The 22,895-nt window shown below is 35.8% G+C and overlaps 3 protein-coding genes and 1 pseudogene across 4 annotated transcripts; 2 read left to right on the forward strand and 2 right to left on the reverse strand.

Moving 5' to 3' along the window:
• The first annotated feature begins 4,018 nt into the window (after positions 1–4,018).
• On the forward strand, positions 4,019–6,139 carry LOC103339861 (GDSL esterase/lipase At5g03820-like; annotated as a pseudogene). Its single transcript, XR_016122645.1, has 5 exons — positions 4,019–4,387; positions 4,483–4,613; positions 4,690–4,920; positions 5,330–5,585; positions 5,823–6,139. The product of XR_016122645.1 is annotated as a GDSL esterase/lipase At5g03820-like (transcript).
• Positions 5,212–14,037, reverse strand: LOC103339769 (E3 ubiquitin-protein ligase UPL7). The gene is given in 16 exon segments (XM_089042657.1): positions 5,212–5,573; positions 6,551–6,647; positions 6,822–6,911; positions 6,983–7,099; positions 7,519–7,626; positions 8,273–8,365; positions 8,466–8,636; positions 9,132–9,374; positions 9,484–9,762; positions 10,338–10,596; positions 10,599–10,671; positions 10,752–11,738; positions 12,532–13,127; positions 13,206–13,449; positions 13,644–13,766; positions 13,888–14,037. Coding segments are annotated over 10 exon segments (2,874 nt in total). The 5' UTR covers positions 13,912–14,037; the 3' UTR covers positions 5,212–5,573; positions 6,551–6,647; positions 6,822–6,911; positions 6,983–7,099; positions 7,519–7,626; positions 8,273–8,365; positions 8,466–8,590.
• LOC148914676 (E3 ubiquitin-protein ligase UPL7-like) lies at positions 6,564–8,510 on the reverse strand. Its single transcript, XM_089043271.1, has 6 exons — positions 8,466–8,510; positions 8,273–8,365; positions 7,519–7,626; positions 6,983–7,099; positions 6,822–6,911; positions 6,564–6,647 (listed from the first exon to the last, which is right to left on the reverse strand). The coding sequence occupies exons 1-6, from the start codon at positions 8,508–8,510 to the stop codon at positions 6,564–6,566; spliced, it is 537 nt and encodes a 178-aa protein (XP_088899397.1).
• A 2,746-nt stretch (positions 14,038–16,783) lies between the features above and the next one.
• On the forward strand, positions 16,784–19,755 carry EMB175 (Pentatricopeptide repeat (PPR) superfamily protein). The gene has a single exon (XM_008243114.2). The coding sequence runs from the start codon at positions 16,869–16,871 to the stop codon at positions 19,584–19,586; it is 2,718 nt and encodes a 905-aa protein (XP_008241336.2). The 5' UTR covers positions 16,784–16,868; the 3' UTR covers positions 19,587–19,755.
• The last annotated feature ends 3,140 nt before the right edge of the window (positions 19,756–22,895 follow it).

The following is a 22,895-nucleotide window of genomic DNA, read 5'->3' on the forward strand; positions in this document are numbered from 1 at the left end:
TTGGGTGATTGAACGATCCTGATTGAAAAAGTATCCCTCCCCAAGCGCACGTCTAGGAGGAGGAGGAGGAGCTAGCAAAGCTTATCGTAGCTAGGTCCAAATGCGCTACGTTTTCTATTTTTCTTTCCAAATAAAGTAAATGACCATTATACCCTTTCACATAGAGAAGGCCACCACTATACGTTCATTTCGACTCATAGGGTTTATGGAAACAAAGAGAAAAATTTCTTAACTACTTGGTATTTTTCATGTTAGGTTACTTCTCATAAAGTCCATTAGGCCATATGAACCTAATAACCCGGCCCGCCTTGCTGGTCGACGGCCCATCCAGGCGTCCTGCACAATGAGAAAAAACTGTTCATGGGCGGGTCCTCTTTACATAGATACTACAATCTTTTTTTCTTTTTCTTTCTAATTGTTATTCCCCAATTTTTGTTTATCGATTAAAGTAGTTTAGATTATTATCCATTGCTATTAGGCCATTACCTGAATCTATGTTGTCCCTTTTTGAGTATTTACTTTTTCAGAGTTATTACCTGTATAAAGCATTTAGCATTTTCACGTTTAATACTTGTATTGTACACATACATATGTATTTTTGATGTTTAATACACTTATTTTTTACAAAATTTTCAATAATACACACAAAATTCATGTATTATTCACAAACTACTCATATATTATTGAATTAAAATATTTAAACACTAATTATTCACTAAGTAAATAATAATTAAAACATAACTATTAATTAAAGTAATTAAAAAAGAGAAATTTAGATTATGATATTCAATACGTATAGCCGCGCGGCTATACTTTTTAAAACAGTCTAGCTGAGCGGCTCTACTTTTGAAATATTATATTTATACTGTATAGCCGCGCGGCTTAACCACCTTGTAAGCGCCTTCTTCTATTATAGTATAGCCGGTCGGCCATACTTCGGATTTTTCCATTTTTAAATATATTTTTGTAAATTGTATAGCCGCGCGGCTATAAGCATTACATAGTGGGCCACACATTCAATAATATATTAATAAAATATTTAAAAGTATTTAAAAACTAAAACATTAAACAAAATTTAATAAAATAATATTAAAAGAAAGAAAGAAAAATTGAACTCCCCACATCGCACAAATTTGGGAGAGAGAGAAAGACGGAAAAAAAAAAATTAACATGAACGAACAACCAGAGAATTGAAGAAGAAAAAAAAACATAGTAAATCACAAAAGCCAGCGCCACCCCCATCCTCTGAGCCTTGACACCCCACACCCATCCCTGCAGCACCTCCCTTACGGCACCCCTCTCTTTCTCTGTGTCTCACATCTGGGTTGGGTGTGCTCTCTGTCTCAAACCCCGCTCCTCTCGCTCTTCCCTCGAAAAAGCACAGCCCTAGCCCATCTCTCCCTCTCTCTCTCCTATCCAACACATCCCAACATTTTGATATCCCCCTTCACCAGATCCATAGGTGTCTTGATATGTATCTGAAATTTGAATTCGAGCCTTTTAATTTGACTAAAATTTCAAATTCTAGCTAATTGGTTTGATAATCCACCGGACATTTGTTTTGAAATTTGCATTTTGAATTGTCCATCTTGGCATCTTGAAAGGTGATGTTGCCTTAGCCCTTTTTTCTTTTCTTTCTTTTTGGTAATATTTGCTGCCCAATTTTCATCTCTGCTGAAGTTGGGTAAGTTGAAAATGAAAGCGGCAACTCGAGCGACTCAACTCGCAGTAATCTGGGCGAGGTGAAGTTTGGTTGTGTTGGAGAGGAGAGCGGCGGTGGCGGTGGGTTTGGGCTGGATCGGCGGGGAGTCAGTCAGAGGAAGGTAGGATGGAGAGTTGGCTGGTGGTAGGACTGGCAGGTCATTTGTTATTATTATTTTTTTTTAAAGTTGTAATATTTATGCCTTTTATTTAATACCACGTGGTTCTATTCTATTGGATGTGTAGTTTCATATATGTGCCACGTTAGCATTTTAACGGAAAATTTGACGGAAGCTGACAGAATGATCATTTTGATGTGCATAGGGTAATCTTAAGGACAATTAGTATCACAAAAAGAGGTTAAAGATGAAAGGCGATAATTTCACAAACCCCAGGACCATTCGTGATAAAAAAAATATTTAAAAAAAATTAATTTTCCCTTATTTTTATTTATCAATAAGAATAGTTTAGAGCATTATTCATTACTATTGGGTCATTACTCGAGTTTCTATTGTCCTCTTTTGAGTATTTACTCTTCTAGAGTTATTACTCATATAAAAAATTTACCATTTTTCATGTTTAATACTTGTATTATAAACATACATACATATTTTTCATGTTTACTACACTTTTTTTAAATTAAAAAAAATTCAATAATACACACAAAATTCACGAATTATTCAAAAAAAAACTCACATATTATTGAATAAAAATATTTAAATACTAATTATTCACTAAGTAAATAATAATTAAAACATAGCTATTAATTAAAGTAATTAAAAAAGAGAAATTTAGACAATGCTATTCAATGCATATAGCCGTGCGGTTATACTTTTAAAAAATTCTATTTATAGATTATAGCCGCACGGCTAAACGTTTGTAATATTTTATTTATAAAGTATAGCCGGACGGCTATATCCTTTCCACAAAAACACGCTCTGAGCTAGGCGGGCCCCCTCTTTTAATATATATATATATATAGTATAGCCGCCGGCTATACTTTATTTTTATTTATAAAACGAGTATAGCCGTACGGCTGTATTGTGGTAGTTTATTTTAATTTTTTTTTAATAAATGGCTATGCTCTTTACATAGATACTGTGATTTTTTTATTTTATTTTTATAACTGTTTTTTCCCAATAAAAGAAGTTTAGAACATTATCCATTACTATTAGGCCATTACCTGGGTCTTTATTTTTTAATACACTTATTTTTTACAAAATCATACATGCAAAATTCAAGTATTATTCACAAAATACTCACATATTATTGAATCAAAATATTTAAATATCTAAATACTAATTATTCACTAAGTAAATAATAATTAAAACATAACTACTAATTAAAGTAATTAAAAAAGATAAATTCATTCAATGAGAATAGCCGCGCGGCTATACTGTTGTAATATTCTATTTATAAAGCATAGCCACGCGGCTAAACGCTTTTCAAAAAACACACACTAAGCGCTAAATTAACAAATAATAATAATAACAGAAACCCCAGATGAACTGTCTATGAAAATAGGCCTTAGTGATGAACTAACAATTAGGCAGGAGGAGTAAAGAAAGTAACAATTCAGTCCAAGTGTGTAAAGAGCTGGCCTTTGAGGCAGGGCCATCACGAGGTCCATTTACTCAACTGACTGGCCATTCCTCATAAAATCATAAACTGCTTTCAAGTAAATTTGCTACAATGTATCGTACATATATAGGGTAGAATTTTATAGTGAGGGCCTTATATTCAAGGACCTTAGACGAGACTCTATCTCTTAGGTATGCCATTGAATTAAATTTGTTAGTTTGATCAAATGGTTAAGCTATAAGGCCTCCTCTTAGGGCCTATAGAATAAACCATGTTAGAATTTGCTACAATATCTCAGTGCCTCACCTATGATGACAAAGAGGATGACCTCATGAATGCTTCACTGAATTTGTTACAATATCTCAGTGCCAAGCCATCATGAAAAATGTTAGTGGTGGGTCATAATTTCCTTGCATTGATGATTTCTCTGATTATAGATGTACTGCAATAATAATAAAAAATTATATATATAGCAAAGGATCATTTAAGGGACAGCTTTCAAAAATCATGTCTGATAGCAAAGGAAACTATTTGTTCCAGACACAGCACTTTGCATGATGTATAATGTGAGCAGCTAGCCATGCCAGAAAGAACCAACCTTTTTCCATAAGCTCTCTATAAGTATTTGATGCTAACTATATACTTTGTCCTCAAAACAAACCCACAACCAGAGGCTATTATAAAGAGGACAAATATCACAAGGCTCTAAACATGTTTCCTTACGAGAGCATGGCAGCTTTTTACTCCTTAAATTGCCCCCCATCTGTGCCCTCTTCATCTTTCATTTACTCTATCTCCTCTGTTTAGGCAGTGAGTGTTTTTTTTTTTTTTTCTCTCTCACTGTTAAAAGAACAAGGGGGAAGAAATGGGGATTTCAAGTACACTTCTGGGTTCCTTGAGCATTCTTGTTCTGGTTTTCACAGTTGCTCATGGGGACCCTCTAGTTCCTGCATTAATCATATTTGGGGACTCTGGTTGAGTTGGAAACAATAACAACCTCACTACACTTGCCAAGGCAAACTTCCCTCCTTATGGAAGAGAGACTTTGTCACTCATAGACCAACTGGAAGATTCTCTAATGGAAAGCTTGCCACAGACTTCACAGGTAACTGTTATCAACAACTATTTCTCCTTCTTCTTCTTCTTCTTCTTGTTTTCTCCTCTGATGAGTTTATGTTAACTTGTTTCTTTCTTTTACAGCTGAATATCTAGGATTCACTTCCTACCCACCAGCTTACCTTAGCCAAGAAGCCAAAGGAGTGAACACCTTGACTGGAATCAACTTTCCCTCGGCTGCTTCTGGCTATTATGACAACACAGCCCGCTTATATGTAGACAGTGACTCTCTCTCTCTCTCTCTCTCTCTCTCTCACGTGTTGATATGATGATCCATCTTTGGTTTTGTAGGGTGCCATTTCGCTGACCCGGCAGCTGAATAACTACAGGGAATATGAAAATGAAGTGGTGAGTATGGTGGGAAGAGCTAAAGCCAATGGCATATTCTCTGGAGCCGTTCACCTTCTAAGTGCAGGGACCAGTGATTTCATTCGAAACTATTACATCAATCCCCTTCTTAGAGTCTACTCACCTGAACAATTCTCAGACATTCTCATGATATCCTACTCCACTTTCATTCAGGTCACTCCAAACTCAGATTATGCATGCTGCATGTTTTCCCCTTATCTTAACTTTTTATATACAGCACCACACACACACGACCCAAAAAGTAAGAAATAATCTCATAGCTGATTGATGTTTGCTGACGAAAGCCAAACCTAAACCTAAAACTAGAAATTGCAATTGCGCATAACACAAACCTGAACCCAAATAAATGTACAGTGATCATATAGTTCTAGATTGCATGAAGATTCGCAGCTACCTATGGTGAAGTTAAATTGAAAGCTTCAGTAAGGCAATACGGGGAAAAGGTGTCATAATGGTGACCTTGAATTTAAATAGAAAATTCAATCATGTTTGATACAGCAAAGTAATTGGACATCATTCTGCATCTGTTTCTTCATATACACTCTCATGACATATGTGACAGAACTTGTATGGACTGGGAGCGCGAAGGATTGGAGTCATAAGCTTACCACCAACTGGGTGTTTGCCAGCAGCAATCACCCTATTTGGCTTAGGAAGAAACCAGTGCATCCCAAGGTTAAACCAAGATGCCATTTCATTCAACAATAAGCTAAACAACACATCTCAAATTTTGAAGAGCAGACTCCCTGGTCTCAAGCTTGTAGTGTTCGATATCTTCCAGCCTGTCCTGGATATGATCACAAACCCTGGTGATAATGGTAAAGCACCTCTGTTCAATAGTTGATCAATGTGAAAAACACAAAAACAAAAAAGGGCAACAAGAAGAACCACCATACTAGTTACGAAAAAACATTTGTTTTTTAGCATCAATAGAAAGATTCTCTCTATTGCTTTTGTTTGGCATTTGTTGTGTAAGTTTAGATTAGATAGTTCGAATATGTATGGGATTGATTATTACGTTTATTGCTTGATAACCAAATTTCATTATCTGACAGGGTTCTTTGAGTCAAGAAGAGCTTGTTGTGGAACAGGTAGATTGGAAACCTCTATGCTTTGCAACTCTAGGTCTGTAGGAACATGTACCAATGCAACTGGTTATGTGTTTTGGGATGGCTTCCATCCCTCTGAAGCTGCCAACGAGGTCCTGGCTGGCAATCTACTTCAGCAGGGGTTTTGACCTCATATCTTGAATCTATATCCCCAGTGGCATAATCTAAGACTACTGCACTCTCTTTATCTTATAAATATTATGATATAAAAAATAGGCATTTAGTGGTTTTAGTTCCAGAATATAGTTTCCTCATAGTCTGAAGTCTCCTAAGCTATACGTGTTTCAATCCTTTGTGTTATGAGATCATTTAAGTAAGATCATGGCCCAGTTCTCTAAACTGGTCCAAGTTAGTAAAATTAATATTGCATGCACAAACCTGAAGTTATTGAATATGCTTTCTTAATGATTTGCCAAATATTTTTTATACATGAAAAGAAAAAAAAATCTAATACGTCAAACTATAGGTGGAAATTACCATCTTAAAGGATAATATGAAGTATCTTGGTTTAACCCTTTCTATAATAGCTCATCTGTAATAATTTTATTGTTTAAAAATCCATGCAATCAAGGACACTCAGAATCCATCTTGCTTTCAGTATGTAATAGGTGATAAATACTGTTACAAAATAGAATTAACATTAAGTGTTCAGTAAGAGAAGTAAAATGTATAACCTGAAGGGGATCCTTAAGAAAGTTCAAATCCTGCATTGGAACTGATTGCATATAGAAGTTTTGCTCTCAAAGTGCTCGGACGTTTGTAAGTTGGAAGCTGCAAACATCACAGAGAATGAAATCATAAGTGCGGTTTCAAACTGACAAAATTAAAATGAGCATCAGTAGCGGCAGATGTAATTGATAGTCTGGTATCTGTTCTGAACTCTATCTATTGCAATGTTATTGAAAAATTAGAAAGGGGGAGGATGGCATTTTCCATTTATTGTACCTTCAGAGTATTATAGCAAGTTGATGCTGATGGAAGCCGCTCAACATCCTCTCCCTTCATTGCAGACCAAAGAGGGATATCGCATGCAACCTATATAAGACCCAATTCTTGAGCAATTGCATACTAGATACACACACGTAGTTGTAAGATCAATTACATACCTTATGGATTGTAAACATCGGTTGTAAATGTTTAAATCCAAGTAATGGAGCTCGAGAACAACTGGTTACGAATTTTAGAAGCATACAACGTTCACTAGGTTCAAATCCTTTGATTACCTGTGATAATGGTCAGAAGAAACTCAATAAAACATAAAAAGATCATAGGTATCCTAAATCAAAATGCGCATCTATAAGACAAGATACAAACGAAATACCATAATTAAATATGCCACATGATACAGAATAAATTGAAAAATCAGAAAATGATGAAAGTTGGCCGTTTCTCTTCTGGTGAGAGACATGAATCAGCACTGAGATTTTCTAGAGAGAGAGGGAGAGAGCAAAATATTTTTATATAAGCATATTTGGTCTTGAATGTTTAACAGAAAATAGGCAGTAAATACGGAATCCAAATCAAATCATTGAAAAAGGAACAGGTCAGTATTTTACGAGAACCATCTTGGAGAAATTAAAATTAGGAACACCTAATTATACAAAACATAAGCTCATTCAAACCACCACAGAATTGTCAATACCTCCCAAAAGATTTTAATCGTCCGGTTCCCGTCAGAGTAACCGCCAGTGTACCTTGTATTCTTTCTTAAATCATCAACATCAATGTCATGGTTTCCACCTGAAAGCAACTGTATATGGTAGTTATAGATCAGTATTTGACAACTGAATTCATGTGCATCAAAGTCAGCACTCTTAAAGGCAAAGTATTTGGAGGACTTGATGAATCATAATTCTGGCCCATCATGACCAAGTACATTGTTATTATTAAAATATTTCAAGGGGAAAAGATCAAGACATGAATTATGATTATTTCACAAGAAGAAAATCTTAAGATAGATAGCTCTAAAAAGGATCATTTAGTTAAGGCGACACTTATATTTTAACTCTCCTGGTCTCATCATTAGAGTTTCAAAGTTTTTTTTTTCCACTGCAATTTCTCCCTATTAGAGGAATAATTTTGCTACTGTTTTTAAATGGTATTATTTCCAAATGTCACCTTATCAGCCAACTACCTAAACCAAAGACGGAATGAAAGTAAGACCAAGAAAGATGATGCTCCATTTTTTTTCTTCAAACTTTTGGAATCAAGAGAAAAGGGACTAGCTCTTAACTTACAAGTTTAAGATGATTAATATATTTAGCATAAGATTAAAGGGCAGATTAGTTTACAAGAGAATCATATCTTATATGAATCCATCTATAGAGAATGCACCCAGCAGTCATACAGTCATATTCACTAGAACAATAAACATACCCATGTATAGAGGGCCTTACCTGATTAAATTCACCTGCATTAAATAATTTTAGCCAAGATGGTGAGATGAGATCAGTTAACCCTCTATAGAACGCATTTGAAAAGGGAAATATCTGCAATTCAACATTGAAAACAAGGTAATTCTTCTCACCAATAAGAGTAATAATAACTCTAATCTTCAAAACATTAGTTGAACAGGAATGAAATATAAACCTGTCGGTTAAGCTTATAATCAGCTATTGCATGAATGTACTGCATCTTGTTCTTGTTTGTCACAGTAACATCTTTCCCATCAGGCTTAAGCTCAATAACTTGCCTTTTTCCAAATGATTCTTCAGTTACAGTAAAATCCAGACAGAGTTCCTCGACATCACCATCATAGTGCTGCAATAACCACACAAGTAAAAGATCAAAATCTTTAAAGAAACAAAATGCATGGCAAAGCATATCAGTACATGTAAGACAAACTTGATCCAGAATGGAGACTTCAAGACACTTAAAGCTGGACAAGAACCAATCAAGGGTGCGTTATCTCAAACTGTACAGACAAAGCAACCAATAACACCTTAATTCAAATAGTTTGGGTTGAGATGCAACCAAATAGACCCTATCAAGTTTACAATATGCGGTCCTGATGTCATACAGCCTTCGTTTTTTTGGCCAAGTAATTTAATATAGCCCTTTAAGGAGCAAGGCACATCAGTTTTATCTCTTAAACATCTATAATAAATCTTCAACAGTTTTGTTATTGTATCCTAACACTTAGTGCACTAATATGGTTACATGATTATCAAACTAATGATCAATGCTTCAGAAAGGATTTAATGAGAATGGAAGGACCCAGACAGACAAACAAATCCAAGGTTTACCTTGACATACATGAGATTCCTGTAAAGCTCTGGATCAAGTGTTGATAGTTCATCAAGAAAGCTATATCGACCTAACAGCTTTTGTATAAAAACATGTGAAAAGGAGTAATCTAGCAAAATTCCTTCATAAAGAGCTTTGCCAACAACTCTTCCAAGGAACTCAATCATCTGGATACCATTCTCTAGATATCTTGCAGATGAATTAGGGATCAGAAGTCTGTCTGAGGTTGAGGTTTGGGAGAATAGCCCATACCTGATCAGCAGAAAAAATGAGCTCAGAAATCTGACTTCTAAAGAATCCAATAACAATGCAAGGAAGCAAAATGTAACATATACATATCTATATAAAATCTCAAACTTACTCGGGAGCAAAGGCTGCTTTTGATATATCAGTCAAAAACTCCTTAGATAATCCACCATAGTCCAGGCCAGCCTCGGGAAGGCCACATTCACTGACAAATGAAACATGGATGGATGACTTTAACCTTGACCCTAGAGAATTTAATTGCCGAAATCCATCTTCAACAATATGACCACGACGAACTACTATCTCAACTGATCGAGAACCAGGTCCAGCGACTTCACCAGCCATTTTTCGGGAGGCTTTATCCATCTTGATAAACTCTCTAAACATCTCAACTCTGCCATGATACTAAATTATGTCAGGAAGAATAATTTACTGTAGAGGTCTTAAAGATTTTTAGGAACAAAATTACGTCGAAGGTAAAACTCAAAAGAGTCAGTAGTGAAGAATCTAGCCACGATTCCATACTGTCAAAGGTAAAAAGTTAGAAAACTACGCAGTGAAGAATAGTATAGGCAATGAAGACGCAAAAATAATCAACCCACAAATTGTCAATCCCTACTGCCCCACCAACCCACCCACCTACCAGTGCTCACTCAAACCTCACAAGCCAGAGAAGCCATATAATGCATATTGCATAGAAGAACTTCAGCACTTTCACTTGGAAACATATACAAACCAAACATTCAGGTGCACGCACCTGTGCAACCTCAAGGCGTATGTCACAAGGTCAACAATTTTCACTGGAAGCCAATAACAGATCATCCAAAGGCCACAAAATGGGTTTCATATATCCAAGAAAAGGGGGGATCTCAAAAGTTGAGGAAGTAAACAAACTGAGCTAAAAACACAGGGAAAAAATAATTGAACTATTAAATTATTGAGTTTTCCATTATTTGATTATTTTCTTACCTTTCTTCAAATGGAAATACATGCGGGGTTGTAGTTATAACAGAACCTATACTTGGAACAGGCGCAGCATCATCTGATCTTACATTAGCTGAGAGAACTTCATGAGTTCTGGCAGCTACCGCGATTGGTGGGCGGTTCTTTCTAGCAGGTGAAAGCCACAAAACAGGGGGGCAGAACTGGTGCCTGCAATCCCTTTCATACATTAAGTGCAAGCATCTGATTGCAGATTCCATAAGGGGTCTATCCTGCTGTCCAATACTTTGAAAAAACCATTATAAACTAATGTATTGAGGACAGATGTAATTTTCCGTTGTTGCTCCAGTGTGAATGGCACCTATTCATGCATAAAATGCTCCAATCATAAGATTTGAATAATCATAACAATCACTGAAAAATAAGAAAAAATAATATTACCTGTTTTTCGTAGAATTCTATGTCATCAAGAATCAAAAGTAGGTGTGAATAGCTTGCACAGAAAAGATGAAGCATACATGAGATATCTCTAGAGATACCTTGAGGGCCATGCTTTACAGGTTCTATATCCCAAACATCAGAAGAATCCTCGTCAACAGGTCTAGGCTTAGGTTGATTATCACTCAAATTTGTATAATCATTGCCTTGCGACTTGCCAGTAATTTTATGCAGAACAGTGACCCACTTATTAACTCCATCATTATTGGCGTGTTTTTGTTTTTTCTCAAAAGCCCCAACTTTTTTGTCATTGACTGAAATTTTACTAATACGGTCATAATTGTCTGGATCAGTGTGACAATCCCTGGGGAAAAGGTTTGTTTCCAATGCTCTCCATAGATTCACAAGAAACCCAGGAGTAAAAGATAGCATGTTAAGGACTGGCAATGATCCAACTGTGGGGTTGAATAATGAAAATATTCTGAGCATGTATGAATATAAATGCACAATATCTAGCAGCTCCAACTTCCTTGAATGTTCCAGGTTTTGTCGTGTCTCAGACCCTTGAATACGACCGACTTTATCCATTATAGCCAAAAGATCTGTAAGATGCCACTGCTGGGAAATAGGTCTAAACATATCCAAGTACGACATTTTGAAGGACCCCATCTCACCCTCACATAAAGCTGTATGGGTGGGCTTCTCATGGGTTTCAACTTCACCTTGGAGATTCTGGTTGTCCTTGACACAGTCAACATTCTCAAGCCTGGACAATAAGTTTTCTGCAAGAATGTTAACAGCACGGACATATGATACAGAGTCCAAATCTTGATGGAACCCTCCAGGATCAACAGAATCATTCTCTGCCCCTGTTGCTAGGCATATAATGTTTGCAAGAGCCCAACCAGCTGGGGGAATCACCTTGGGAAGAAAATCCATCTTTGATTGATCCACATCTAACATTTCCTTTAATATTTTCTCTTTCAAAATCTGCCATCACCTGCGAAAGTTTGATTAGTCCCCACATGTTTGAATCACAGGACTAAGAAGTTATATTTTGAAAAGAAACTGGGATTTAATGAATTAGATGTGATTATGCCCCGACATATGATGATGGAATTTATAAATAAAATAAATAATCATAACATAGAACGATAGATAGATAGAATTTATGAAGAATTAACATAAAACAAAACCATCCCACAAAACTAATACAACCTAAGGTAGAAAATGTCAAAATAGAAGGAAAAACATGGTGTCAATTTAATGGAGAATGTTATAGATCATTGTAACTTGAAACTAGACGGTACATCCACAATATATTACATTCATCCACAAATGAATCTCAAAAGAGTATTATTAAACCATTAATAAACTCACAACCATTTTCCTGTGAAATATATTTGCATTCATCTATGTAAGAAGCGATAACAGTGTGTCCAAAATCTCAATAAGCTTAGTTTTTGCTCTAAACTGGTCCAGTCACACTATACCGAGACATCGAGTCAATGTATTAGTTGAAATAGGATCCCTGTTAAATGGCAAAGAAATACAAAATATTTCATTTTGAAATGCCAGGTTAAGCTTGGAAGTATGCATCAGTTGCACACTAGTCCTAGATCGTAAAAGAAAGTTCCCCTCACCGGTTGACTCATCATATCCAAAAGAAGGATTTTCATAACTACTTATAAATCTACTTAAGACGTAACTAATGAGTACATTAAAGGAAATACTTTACCAAAAAGGACTTACAAAGATTTAGTTCAAATTTAATGAGCCTTACCAGTAATGTCTGAAAACAGGGTGAGAGAATGGACTTGTGCCTCATAGCAGATATAAGAAGAGCTGGAAGACGTTGAGTAAGGCAAGGAACTGTAAGTAGAAAAACAAAGTAATTCTCGGTAACGTAATGGATATCCAGCAAGCCAGGACTGTCTAAATCAAACTTTGCCATATGAAATGGCCTAAGAGCTAAAGTTATTGTACTTGCAGTAATCAAAAATCTATCATCTCTTTGTATGCTACTACTGCTTATCCGTGAAGAGCAAGGAGCATCCAATGTGCTAATGTATCTTCTGATAGATAAGTAAAGACCACTTTCGCTGCTTCCCATAAACCAAACTAAATCCTTCACTGCTGTATCTGCACTCTGACAGTCATGCTCAGTAACACTCTTCCACCCTTTAAGATCAGTTAAGACAACAACAAAACGCATTGCTAGGGAGGTGAGAGCAACAATATCTTGACCCCCTGCGCAGGACTTGTCACACTCCGAAAGAATAAACATGCAGAGAGAAATCATCCTTCGTGACTGATAACTCCAGACTCTTCTCTCCTCAACAGTGCCGATTGCCAGGGAGCAATAGTTTTTCGTTGAGTCTATACATGAAAAATGAAATCAACCCAATTGCTAAAACAAACCGAGAAAACTATTTAAATAAATAAATAGAAGCATACCAGTGGAAGTCGCGCTTTCCAGCATAATTTGAAAGAAATTCATCGTAGAGTAAATTTCTCTGGGCTGGATGTTCCTGGGCCGAGTCGATAAACAAGTAACAAAGAAAAGAAAAGGCCTCACTATATTGCCGGAAAGCCATGTTGCAGTGATAGCTAACTCAGCATATTGGTTCATCACTTTCTCCCATTCTTCTCGAAGCTCCGAAGCCACCATCTTTGTCACCCTGTAGCGCCTCCACACTCTCTGAACACATAAAAATATAAATAAAAATATAAATACACTCCTTTATGTCTTCCAGCACAAAATCGAAAATCCACTTGCTTTTTTGCTGTTTTACTTCTTTCCCACATCAAAATTTGTTTAATTTAGCCAAAATTTAACAAACCAATGCAGAAATTAGGAATTTTTTTGCTTTTAAGAAAAGAAAAGGCAAACACCTGAATGAAGACCGCAGCTGATGAGGCTCGTCTGGCATATTGACGAAGCTCTCTTTCCTGAGAGACCTTCTCAAGCAAAGCGTCTCTGGTAATCTCCTTGACGCTCGCTCCTCTTAACGAAACCTGAGCAAACCGATCGCCATTAAAATCAAATTTTGAGCACAAGTTATTGGAAACGCAATAACAATTTTCATGAGGGTGATTGCTGAAGCATAAATTGATTGTGCTGTTGAATTTACAGTACCTGATGTTTGCGACGTTCGTCCATGGAAGTTGGAACTCGGCGATCGTACAGTCGATGGTTTTCTTCAATCTCATTCGCTTCTCGTCAACGACGATCTTTCATGACCGTTTTCCTTGGCCCTGGGCTTTTCCAATGTCGTTATTGTGTGTTTTTAAATTTTACTCTTTTTTTTTTAATGCACATTCATTTTTTCCCCACACGCACCAAAACGCGCGTAAATCCCACCAATTTTGTTAAGGTTTTTATTTTTATTTTGAGGAATTGTTAAGGTTTTGTTTTATTCCAATACATTATCTTCATTGCAAGATTAACTACTATTATCCAGCAAACTTGGAGTCCAAACTTTAGCTTGACATAATCATACCTATTCAATCCTTAATTACAACCCTTATTTTTCCATGGGGCATTGATCACTAGCGGACCCATGAATTTTCCAACGGATGTGCAATTTTTAAAGGTTAAAAACTCAACAACAAAAAAGTTAGACAACTAAATATCCTTATAATTTAAACAATACTAATGTCATTCATAATTAATTGAAAAAAAAAACATTACAATTAACTTACAATTGTTGCCGATGAGTTTCATATCATGAAAACACGCATTATATTTTCATTATTAATACAAGAAAAAATATTTCTCTCAATATAAACAACCAAGCTATCACTCAACCATTGATTCCCTATTTTGTTAGACAATGGTGTTTTCATAATATTCATAGCTGAAAAAGCTCTCTCAACCAAAGCAATTGCAACGGGTAAAACTAAAGAGAACTCTCAATCTCAATTTAGTCCTTTTCTTGCTCACTAATTCATTTGAAAAATTAAACTGAGTGATGGGTGAGCAACCACAGCTCAGTAGGGACATGAGACCTTACCACAGTAGATTAATATAACTAAATTAAGTTATATGCAATCACACAGCCAAATATCACATTAATAATAATAATGCATGAATGTTCTTCATCTAATCCCGTTAAATTCATATAACTGGACAAGCAGACCTGCACATCTCATACCATGCTTATACCACTTGGTCCCGAATGCCCATTTATATGAACTAACACGCATTTCAATCATCCAATAATTCCTTTTTTGTTAGTCATCTTATCTAACTCCCTTTCGCCAATTCCGAATCACCCAATAAAAACCATGTGCACTGTGAGATCCCTAAGACCTGATGCCTGCCAAGAGTTAAACTCAACTACACAAAAGACTATTTTCATTACCCTCTTTTCCATCATTATTTTCTCAACCCAACAAACCAATTACCATGACATGAGATAATTATGCCAACATTATTCAAATAGTTCACAATATGTAAATATCCTATATCAAGAACATTATACAATATCACACATAATAGAGCTCACGAAATTTAATTAGATCAATCCCCGTAAAGGCCCCAAAAAAACCCAACCTTGTTTCCAAAGCTAGCTCCAAGTCAAGAAAACACAAGCTAAGTCCTATACCTCTTCCAAGAATTTCAACATCTCTCTCTGTATTTTATGTTTTTCTTCGTGCAAACTTACAAATGCTTCGCAACTTCGCTGAAATGAGAATGAAAAACAAATGCATGGAATGATCTATATATAGTGTAAGAACTTAATCTCCAAGTAATATATCAATATGGCCTTGCACTCCAAGTTAACAATAGATAAGAAAAGAATTGCTAGGAAGACACGTTGGTGACTACAATCCTATTCTAATTTCTTCATGGTGAGTTGGCAAGGCTACTAGCATGCCTTGTTGACACCTAACTACCCATTCAAGAATCCTTTTACTAATTAATATACAAATAGAATAAGATATATATATAATATACATATATATATAAGTTAATAGAATAGGATATATGTAACAGAATCAGATAAATTTTTATTATGTAAAACTATATATATAACAATTACTTTTGTTTAATCATAATTTAAGAAAAACGGACTCTCACAAGCATGCTGCATCAAGCAGAAAGACAAAGTTCTCTTAGCCATTTCATTGAACACCTACACTGCAACGCCATGGCTGAGCAGAGGTGCAATATGCAGACTCGATGGCTTTTTGGCAATGGGAGATGCAGCATTACACATCCTTGCGCCTTAATAGGTCCACAATTGACATTGACATTTTTTTTAACATAAAATAAGATGATATGTGACGATATTTAACTATAGGAAGGAAATTAGTTGTCTTCACTAGTTCAAGGGACAACTAATTTTAAGAAGAAAAAAAAACTTAAATAAATAATTAACTAGAAATTTAGGAAAGTTTCAACAGCTTACTCATATGTTTTCTTTTTTATTTTTTTTTTTTTATTTATAAATTAATGGCATATTTGATAATCATTTCAATTTTAGTTTTTAGTTTTCATTTTTTATGCTAGAGTATGAAGGAAAAAAATGGATAGAAGTGAGAATGATAGTGGAGATGAGATTGCGAGAAGATGAGATGGGAGGATGGGTGGTAGAAATAACAAAAGTGAAAACAAAAGTTAAAAATTGAAATCTAATTCAAATTGTTTTCACTTTCAAGTTTTTTGTTTCACTTTTTCACTTCTCCCTCTCATCCTCCCCTTTTATCCTCTCTCTCAGTCTCATCTAATTCTCATTCTCACTCTCATTTTCTCTATACTCTAGCATAAAATTAAAAATTAAAAACTAAAATTGAAATGGTTATCAGACAGGATATTAGGGATTCTCATTCTCACTCTCATTTTGTTTAATCATCATATTTTGTTTCTACTAATCCTCAACTCCAAGCTAGTAACATCTAGTTTAATTTTCATTTTTTTTAATTAAGGATTTTTTTTTGGACAAAAATATGATATAATTTTTACAACAGAAAAAAAACATAAACGTACACAATCTAGTATGTCTAACCATCGAACTGCTGCGACAGAGTGTACAAGGCAAAAGTTACGACAGGTTTTTTTAATGATTTTGTTATGGTTCTGGTTGTTGTTGGCGCCAACCTTGGGTACAACAAATGAACACCATTATCCAACCCCCCATCTCCGCCTTACCTCCTCTGCCTCCTCCTCCCTCTTCTTCTTTTCCCCAAAACCCCTTCTCTCTCTCCAACCCTAAACCCTCACTACGCCCTTCTCTTTCTCTCTCTCTCTCACCTCCTTCAAGTTCAAACCCCAAACTCAAACCCCAAGTCCTCCTCAACTTCACCGCTTTACCTCCCTCCCAATCCCTCCCAACCGAAAAACCCCTTTTGCCTTTAACCCCTCCCAATGGCTCTGACCAAACCCACTTCTTCTTTCACCATCTCCTCAATTTGCTTCGCCTCTCGGCTCGTCACGGCGACCACGAGCTCGCCAGGGCCGTGCACGCCTCAATTCTCAAGCTTGAAGAAGATAACCATCTGGGTAACGCTCTCATTTCAGCTTATCTCAAGTTGGGTCTTGTTCCTGACGCTGACAGGGTTTTTCAAAGCCTTTCCTGCCCAAATGTTGTGTCTTTCACCACTTTGGTTTCGGGTTTTTCCAAGGCGGGTCGAGAAGACGAAGCTGTGGAACTTTTCTTTGGGATGAGGAATTCAGGTATTGACCCTAATGAGTTTAGCTTTGTTGCGGTTTTAACTGCTTGTATTCGGATATTGGAGCTGGATTTGGGTTTGCAAGTTCATGCCTTGGCGGTCAAAATGGGATACTTAGATTGTGTTTTCGTTTCGAATGCGCTTATGAGTTTGTATGGTAAATGTTCTTGTTTGGATTATGTGCTTAAACTGTTTGATCATTTGCCCGAAAGAGATATTGCTTCTTGGAATACTGTTATGTCAAGTTTAGTGAAGGAATTTAGGTATGCTGAAGCATTTGAATTGTTCCGTGAACTGTGGCGAACTGAAGGGTTTGGAATCGACGGTTTCACCGTTTCAACCCTTTTGACTGCCTGTACTGGTAGCAGTGCTTTTAGAGAAGGCAAATTGGTTCATGCCCATGCAATCAAAATTGGTTTGGAGGCCAATTTGAGTGTTACCAATGCACTTATTAGGTTCTATGCTGCGTGTGGGAGTGTAAATGGTGTGAAGTCTTTGTTTGAGAGGATGCCTGTGAAGGACGTTATTACGTGGACGGAAATGGTTACAGCCTACATGGAAGTAGGTTTGGTGGATTTGGCTATAGAGATGTTTGATAACATGCCAGAGAGGAATCCTGTTTCTTATAATGCTCTGTTGGCTGGTTTTTGTCGAAATGGTGAAGGCTTGAGGGCATTGGATTTATTTACAAAAATGTTGGAGGAGGGTATGGAGTTGACAAACTTCACATTGACTAGCGTTGTTAATGCTTGTGGCTTGGTCATGGATTGTAAAACCAGTGAGCAAATTCATGGGTTCCTTATCAAGTTTGGTTTTGGGTCAAATGCTTGCATCGAAGCTGCACTGCTTGATATGTGCACAAGGTGTGGTCGGATGGCAGATGCCAAAAAGATGTTTCTTCGGTGGCCAGCTAAGCAGGACAGGTCTGTAATTTTGACATCAATTATAGGTGCGTATGCTCGAAATGGGGAACTGGATGAAGCAATTTCTCTGTTCAACCTTAATCAGTCAGAAGGAAGAATGTATATGGATGAAGTTTCATCAACTTCACTACTCGGTCTTTGTGGAACTATAGGATTTCATGAGCTGGGGAAACAGATCCACTGCCATGCTTTTAAGCGTGGTTTCCTAACTGATGTGGGAGTAGGAAATGCCACGATTAGCATGTACACTAAGTGTTGGAACATGGAAGATGGTGTCAAGTTGTTCAATATGATGCCCACTCACGACATAGTTTCATGGAATGGTTTGCTTGCTGGTTATCTTCTCCATAGACAGGGTGATGAGGCCTTAGCTTTCTGGTCAAAGATGGAGAGGACTGGCATAAAACCTGACAAGATTACCTTTGTTTTGATCATTTCAGCATACAGACACACTAACTCCAACTTAGTTGATAATTGTCGTAGTTTGTTTCTCTCCATGAAAACTGTTTATGGCATTGAACCCACCTCAGAGCACTTTGCTTCCTTCATTGCTGTTTTGGGGTACTGGGGTCTATTGGATGAAGCAGAGGAAATAATCTGTAAGATGCCGTTTGAGCCTGAGGTTTCTGTTTGGCGAGCTTTGCTTGATAGTTGTAGACTCCGTATGAATACAACAGTTGGCAAAAGGGTGGTGAAACGTATACTTGCCATGGAGCCCAAAGATCCATCTTCCTACATACTTGTATCGAATCTGTATTCGGCATCTGGGAGATGGCATTGCTCTGAAATGGTTAGGGATAAAATGAGAAAAAAGGGATTCCGGAAGCACCCAGGTCAAAGTTGGATCATTCATAACCAGAAGATACATCCATTCTATGCAAGAGATAAATCTCATCCCCAAGCAAAAGACATATATAGTGGACTAGAAATACTGATCTTAGAATGTCTAAAAGCTGGTTATGTGCCGGACACAAGCTTTGTTCTTCAGGAAGTAGAAGAGCACCAGAAGAAGGATTTCTTGTACTATCACAGCGCAAAACTAGCAGCGACCTACGGGCTTCTGACCAGCAAGCCAGGAAAACCAGTTCGGATCGTGAAGAACATCCTTCTATGTGGAGACTGCCATACATTCTTGAAATACATGTCTATTGTCACCGGAAGAGCAATATATGTAAGGGATGCTTCAGGAGTTCATTATTTTTCTAGTGGTCAGTGCTCATGCAAAGATTACTGGTGAGTTATGGTTGCCTCATCTTTTTGGTAGCCAATTGAGAGGTTTTGTGAATTGTGACATGTTTGTATTTAGAAAGTGTAATTTTCCAGTAGAATTGAATTACAAGAGTTCGAGTAAGTGAACTTCTGAATACTGTTGGCAGAAAATAGATATGGCCCAGTTGACAAACAAATCAAATTACTTACATGGTCTAATTTCTAAACCAAACCATTCATTCTTCAGCAACTAGCCTGTTTGATAATCATCTCAATTTTAGTTTTTAGTTTTTATTTTTTTGTTCTAAAGTATAGAGGAAAACGAGAGTGAGAATGTGAGTGAGAATGAGATTGAGAAGAGGATGAGAGGGGATGATAGAAGGAAGAAGTAACAAAAGTGAACAAAAACTTGAAAGTGAAAATAATTCAATAGATTTCAGTTTTTAGTTTTTGTTTTAACTTTTGTTATGCCTCCCTCATATCCTCCCCTTTCATCTTCCCTCTCAAACACATCTCCACTCTCATCATTCTCACTTTTGTTACTCTAGCACAAAAAGTGAAAACTAAAATTGAAATGGTTATCAAACGGGTAACTTCATCCTAATCTAAGGGATTGTTTGATAACTATTTCATTTTCGGTTTTTAGTTGTCTTTTTTATTTTTATTTTTAACTGAAAAACATGATTGATAACTAATTTCAGTTTTCAAATTTAAAAAAAGTGAAAACACATTTCAAAATCAGCCCTGATTTTGAAATCTACTAAAAATCGATTTCATATTTCACTTTTTTTTTTTTTTTTAACGCGCGGCGCCCTCCTTCGCTGATTTCTTTAATGAATTGGACCAAGTCATGATTTCCTGAAAAATCTTACTACAAAAGCAAAAAGAAACCTTAAAATTTGTGTTTAGGAAATGAATTAACGTCATAAACGAAAAAGAAACTAATCCAGAAAAACTAATTAAGAAAACCTGACAACGTTGAGGCTCATGAAAATTCCAGATAAACATAAGTCTCAATAGTATTGAGTTGAGACCACCTTCTTTCGCTTTGCGAATCAAATCCGGCCACATCTACATGCAAAAATAAATAAATAAATACATATAAGATGAAACTTACTCAGATTTATTTTTATTTTTTTGTTTAAAAAAGAAAAAAATGAACACATACATCAAATGTACTTCGTGGATAATGGATTGAATCAGATAGTACTATTCTTCGCTCTTCCATCGTATGAAACCTCCATGGTTTTGGAGGACAAGCAAAAGAATTGAAGAAGAGCAAAAGTCAAAACAGGCAATTTGGTAAGAGGAGACATGCTCTAATTATAAAGTAGGGCCGTACGGCTATACTTGTATGGTCAGACGCTATACTTGTATCGCAGCTATACGCTTAAAAACTTCTATTTTAGAGTACACTGGGCTATACTTTTGAAATATGCTATATGCGGTATCGCCGAACGGCTGTACTTTTAAAAAATAGTATAGCCGCGCGGCTATACGTTTAAAAACTTCTATTTATAGTGTATAGCCGATCTGTACTTATGAAATGTTCTATTTATAGTGTATAGCCGAGCGGCTATACTGGGGTTATTTTTTAAAATATTTTTTTATATAATAGTATAGTCGTGCGGCTATACTCTTTAAATATATACTAGCATCCTTTTTTTCATAATTTTTTTTTCCTTGATTCTCTTTTATGATAAGAGTAGTTTAGAGTATTATTAATTACTATTAGGCCATTACTCAAATCTCTATTGTCCCCTTTTAATTTTGTACTTTTTCAAAGTTATTACCCGTATAAAAAATTTAGTATTTTCGAGTTTAATACTTGGTAAAATACACGTTTTTTAAAAGCAAACATACAATACACATACATACGTACATATTTTTCATGTTTAATACACGTGTTTTTTACAAAATTTTCAATAATGCACAAAATATTCACGTATTATACCCATAATTTTTCACATATTATACCCATAATTTTCACATATTATTGAATTAAAATATTATATAGTTGCCGAACTTTTCAGTTGTAAATTGCCAAAAAAATTTCTGAATAAAACACGTACGTATTTTATTTGTATTTTTCATGTTCCGTATTTTACTAACTGCAAAAGAATTTGAGGGGTTATGACTATTTCTTACTTGTTGTAAGATAAATGCAAGATGGTGATTTTGCAATCTCTTTGCCAACCAAAGCAACAATTTCAAACAAAACTTTATAGGTATGGTAGTAAGAGAGGTGGTAGTATTGTTCATGTAAACTGTTGTTTGGAAAGTGAAGCAATTACCAAGACCACTCCAACTCAGCATGCAATTCTGTACGACAAATAATGTTTGCATTAACATAATTTAGTAGCACTTGAGAGAACGAGATAAATCAAAGACAAACATTCCCACGGAAAAAAAAAAAGGAAAATTGAACTCTCATATTGATTTACTGTGAAATCTTTATTTTCAATATCTGCTTTGGATATGTTGAAACTAGCAAATTAATAACTATAAAGTATAAACTAATGGAAGTAGGCCACAAAATTTCAAAATTACTAGGGCACCCTTCTTTGCAAACTCTCAAACTAGAAAGCTTATGTTTTGCTTCCAACGTAACATCTCTCTGTTAACTGTCTTTCCCGAGCAGAAGGGTACTTCAAGTAAAGATACCGTTTATTTTATAGATGCTCATTCAAAGATCATCTCTACAAAAAATCACTTGAATCCAATATCATTTGATTACTCAATTGAATTATTAAAATTTTAGTACTTTTTTTAAGCATCGTGTTCATCGATTTTGGTAGGACACAATTGGATATTGAAACGGTTTCCGATTTGTCTATTTTTTTTGCAAGGATGGTCTATGAATGTAGACTTAAAAATATATGGTTTGGATCATTGAAAAAGTATTTGTAAGGGACCCTAAATGATGTCCCTTAAATAAATTAATTGAGAGATCCCTCAATAAAAGAAGACTAAATATATATATATATATATACTTAAAACGTATAGCAATGCGGCCATATTATTTATTAAAAAAAATTTAAGAAATGTGAAATTAATAAACCCTATACCATATATATTAATGAATTATATACATATATGTATAGTTTATAGGTGTGAGTTGTTCCATCACGTCTATTGCCAACCACGTTGATACTTATAATAGTAGGATATTGCACAAATTCTTCTACTTTCTTCTTTATTATTGGCAGCCTTGCAAGTCTTACCCAAAAGTTAACCAATCCAATTCATTACTTCCTTTCAAAATTAACCTCTGCCCCTTTGAAAATTTAGCTCAGTTTCCTACTTTCAAGTTGCATGATTTCAAAGGACACCATGC

This window comes from Prunus mume, linkage group LG8 (assembly GCF_029339155.1).
Source record: "Prunus mume cultivar Tortuosa linkage group LG8, ASM2933915v1, whole genome shotgun sequence".
NCBI lineage: Eukaryota > Viridiplantae > Streptophyta > Magnoliopsida > Rosales > Rosaceae > Prunus > Prunus mume.

Excerpts from the sequence above, each read along its gene's own strand:
- LOC148914676 (XM_089043271.1), bottom strand. The coding sequence starts at position 8,510 with ATGCAGTACATTCATGCAATAGCTGATTATAAGCTTAACCGACAG. Across the intron at positions 7,627-8,272 it reads ATGCAGGTGAATTTAATCAG|TTGCTTTCAGGTGGAAACCA; the intron begins GTAAGGCCCTCT and ends TACCATATACAG. Across the intron at positions 6,648-6,821 it reads CTTGCTATAATACTCTGAAG|CTTCCAACTTACAAACGTCC; the intron begins GTACAATAAATG and ends TGATGTTTGCAG.
- EMB175 (XM_008243114.2), top strand. The coding sequence starts at position 16,869 with ATGAACACCATTATCCAACCCCCCATCTCCGCCTTACCTCCTCTGCCT.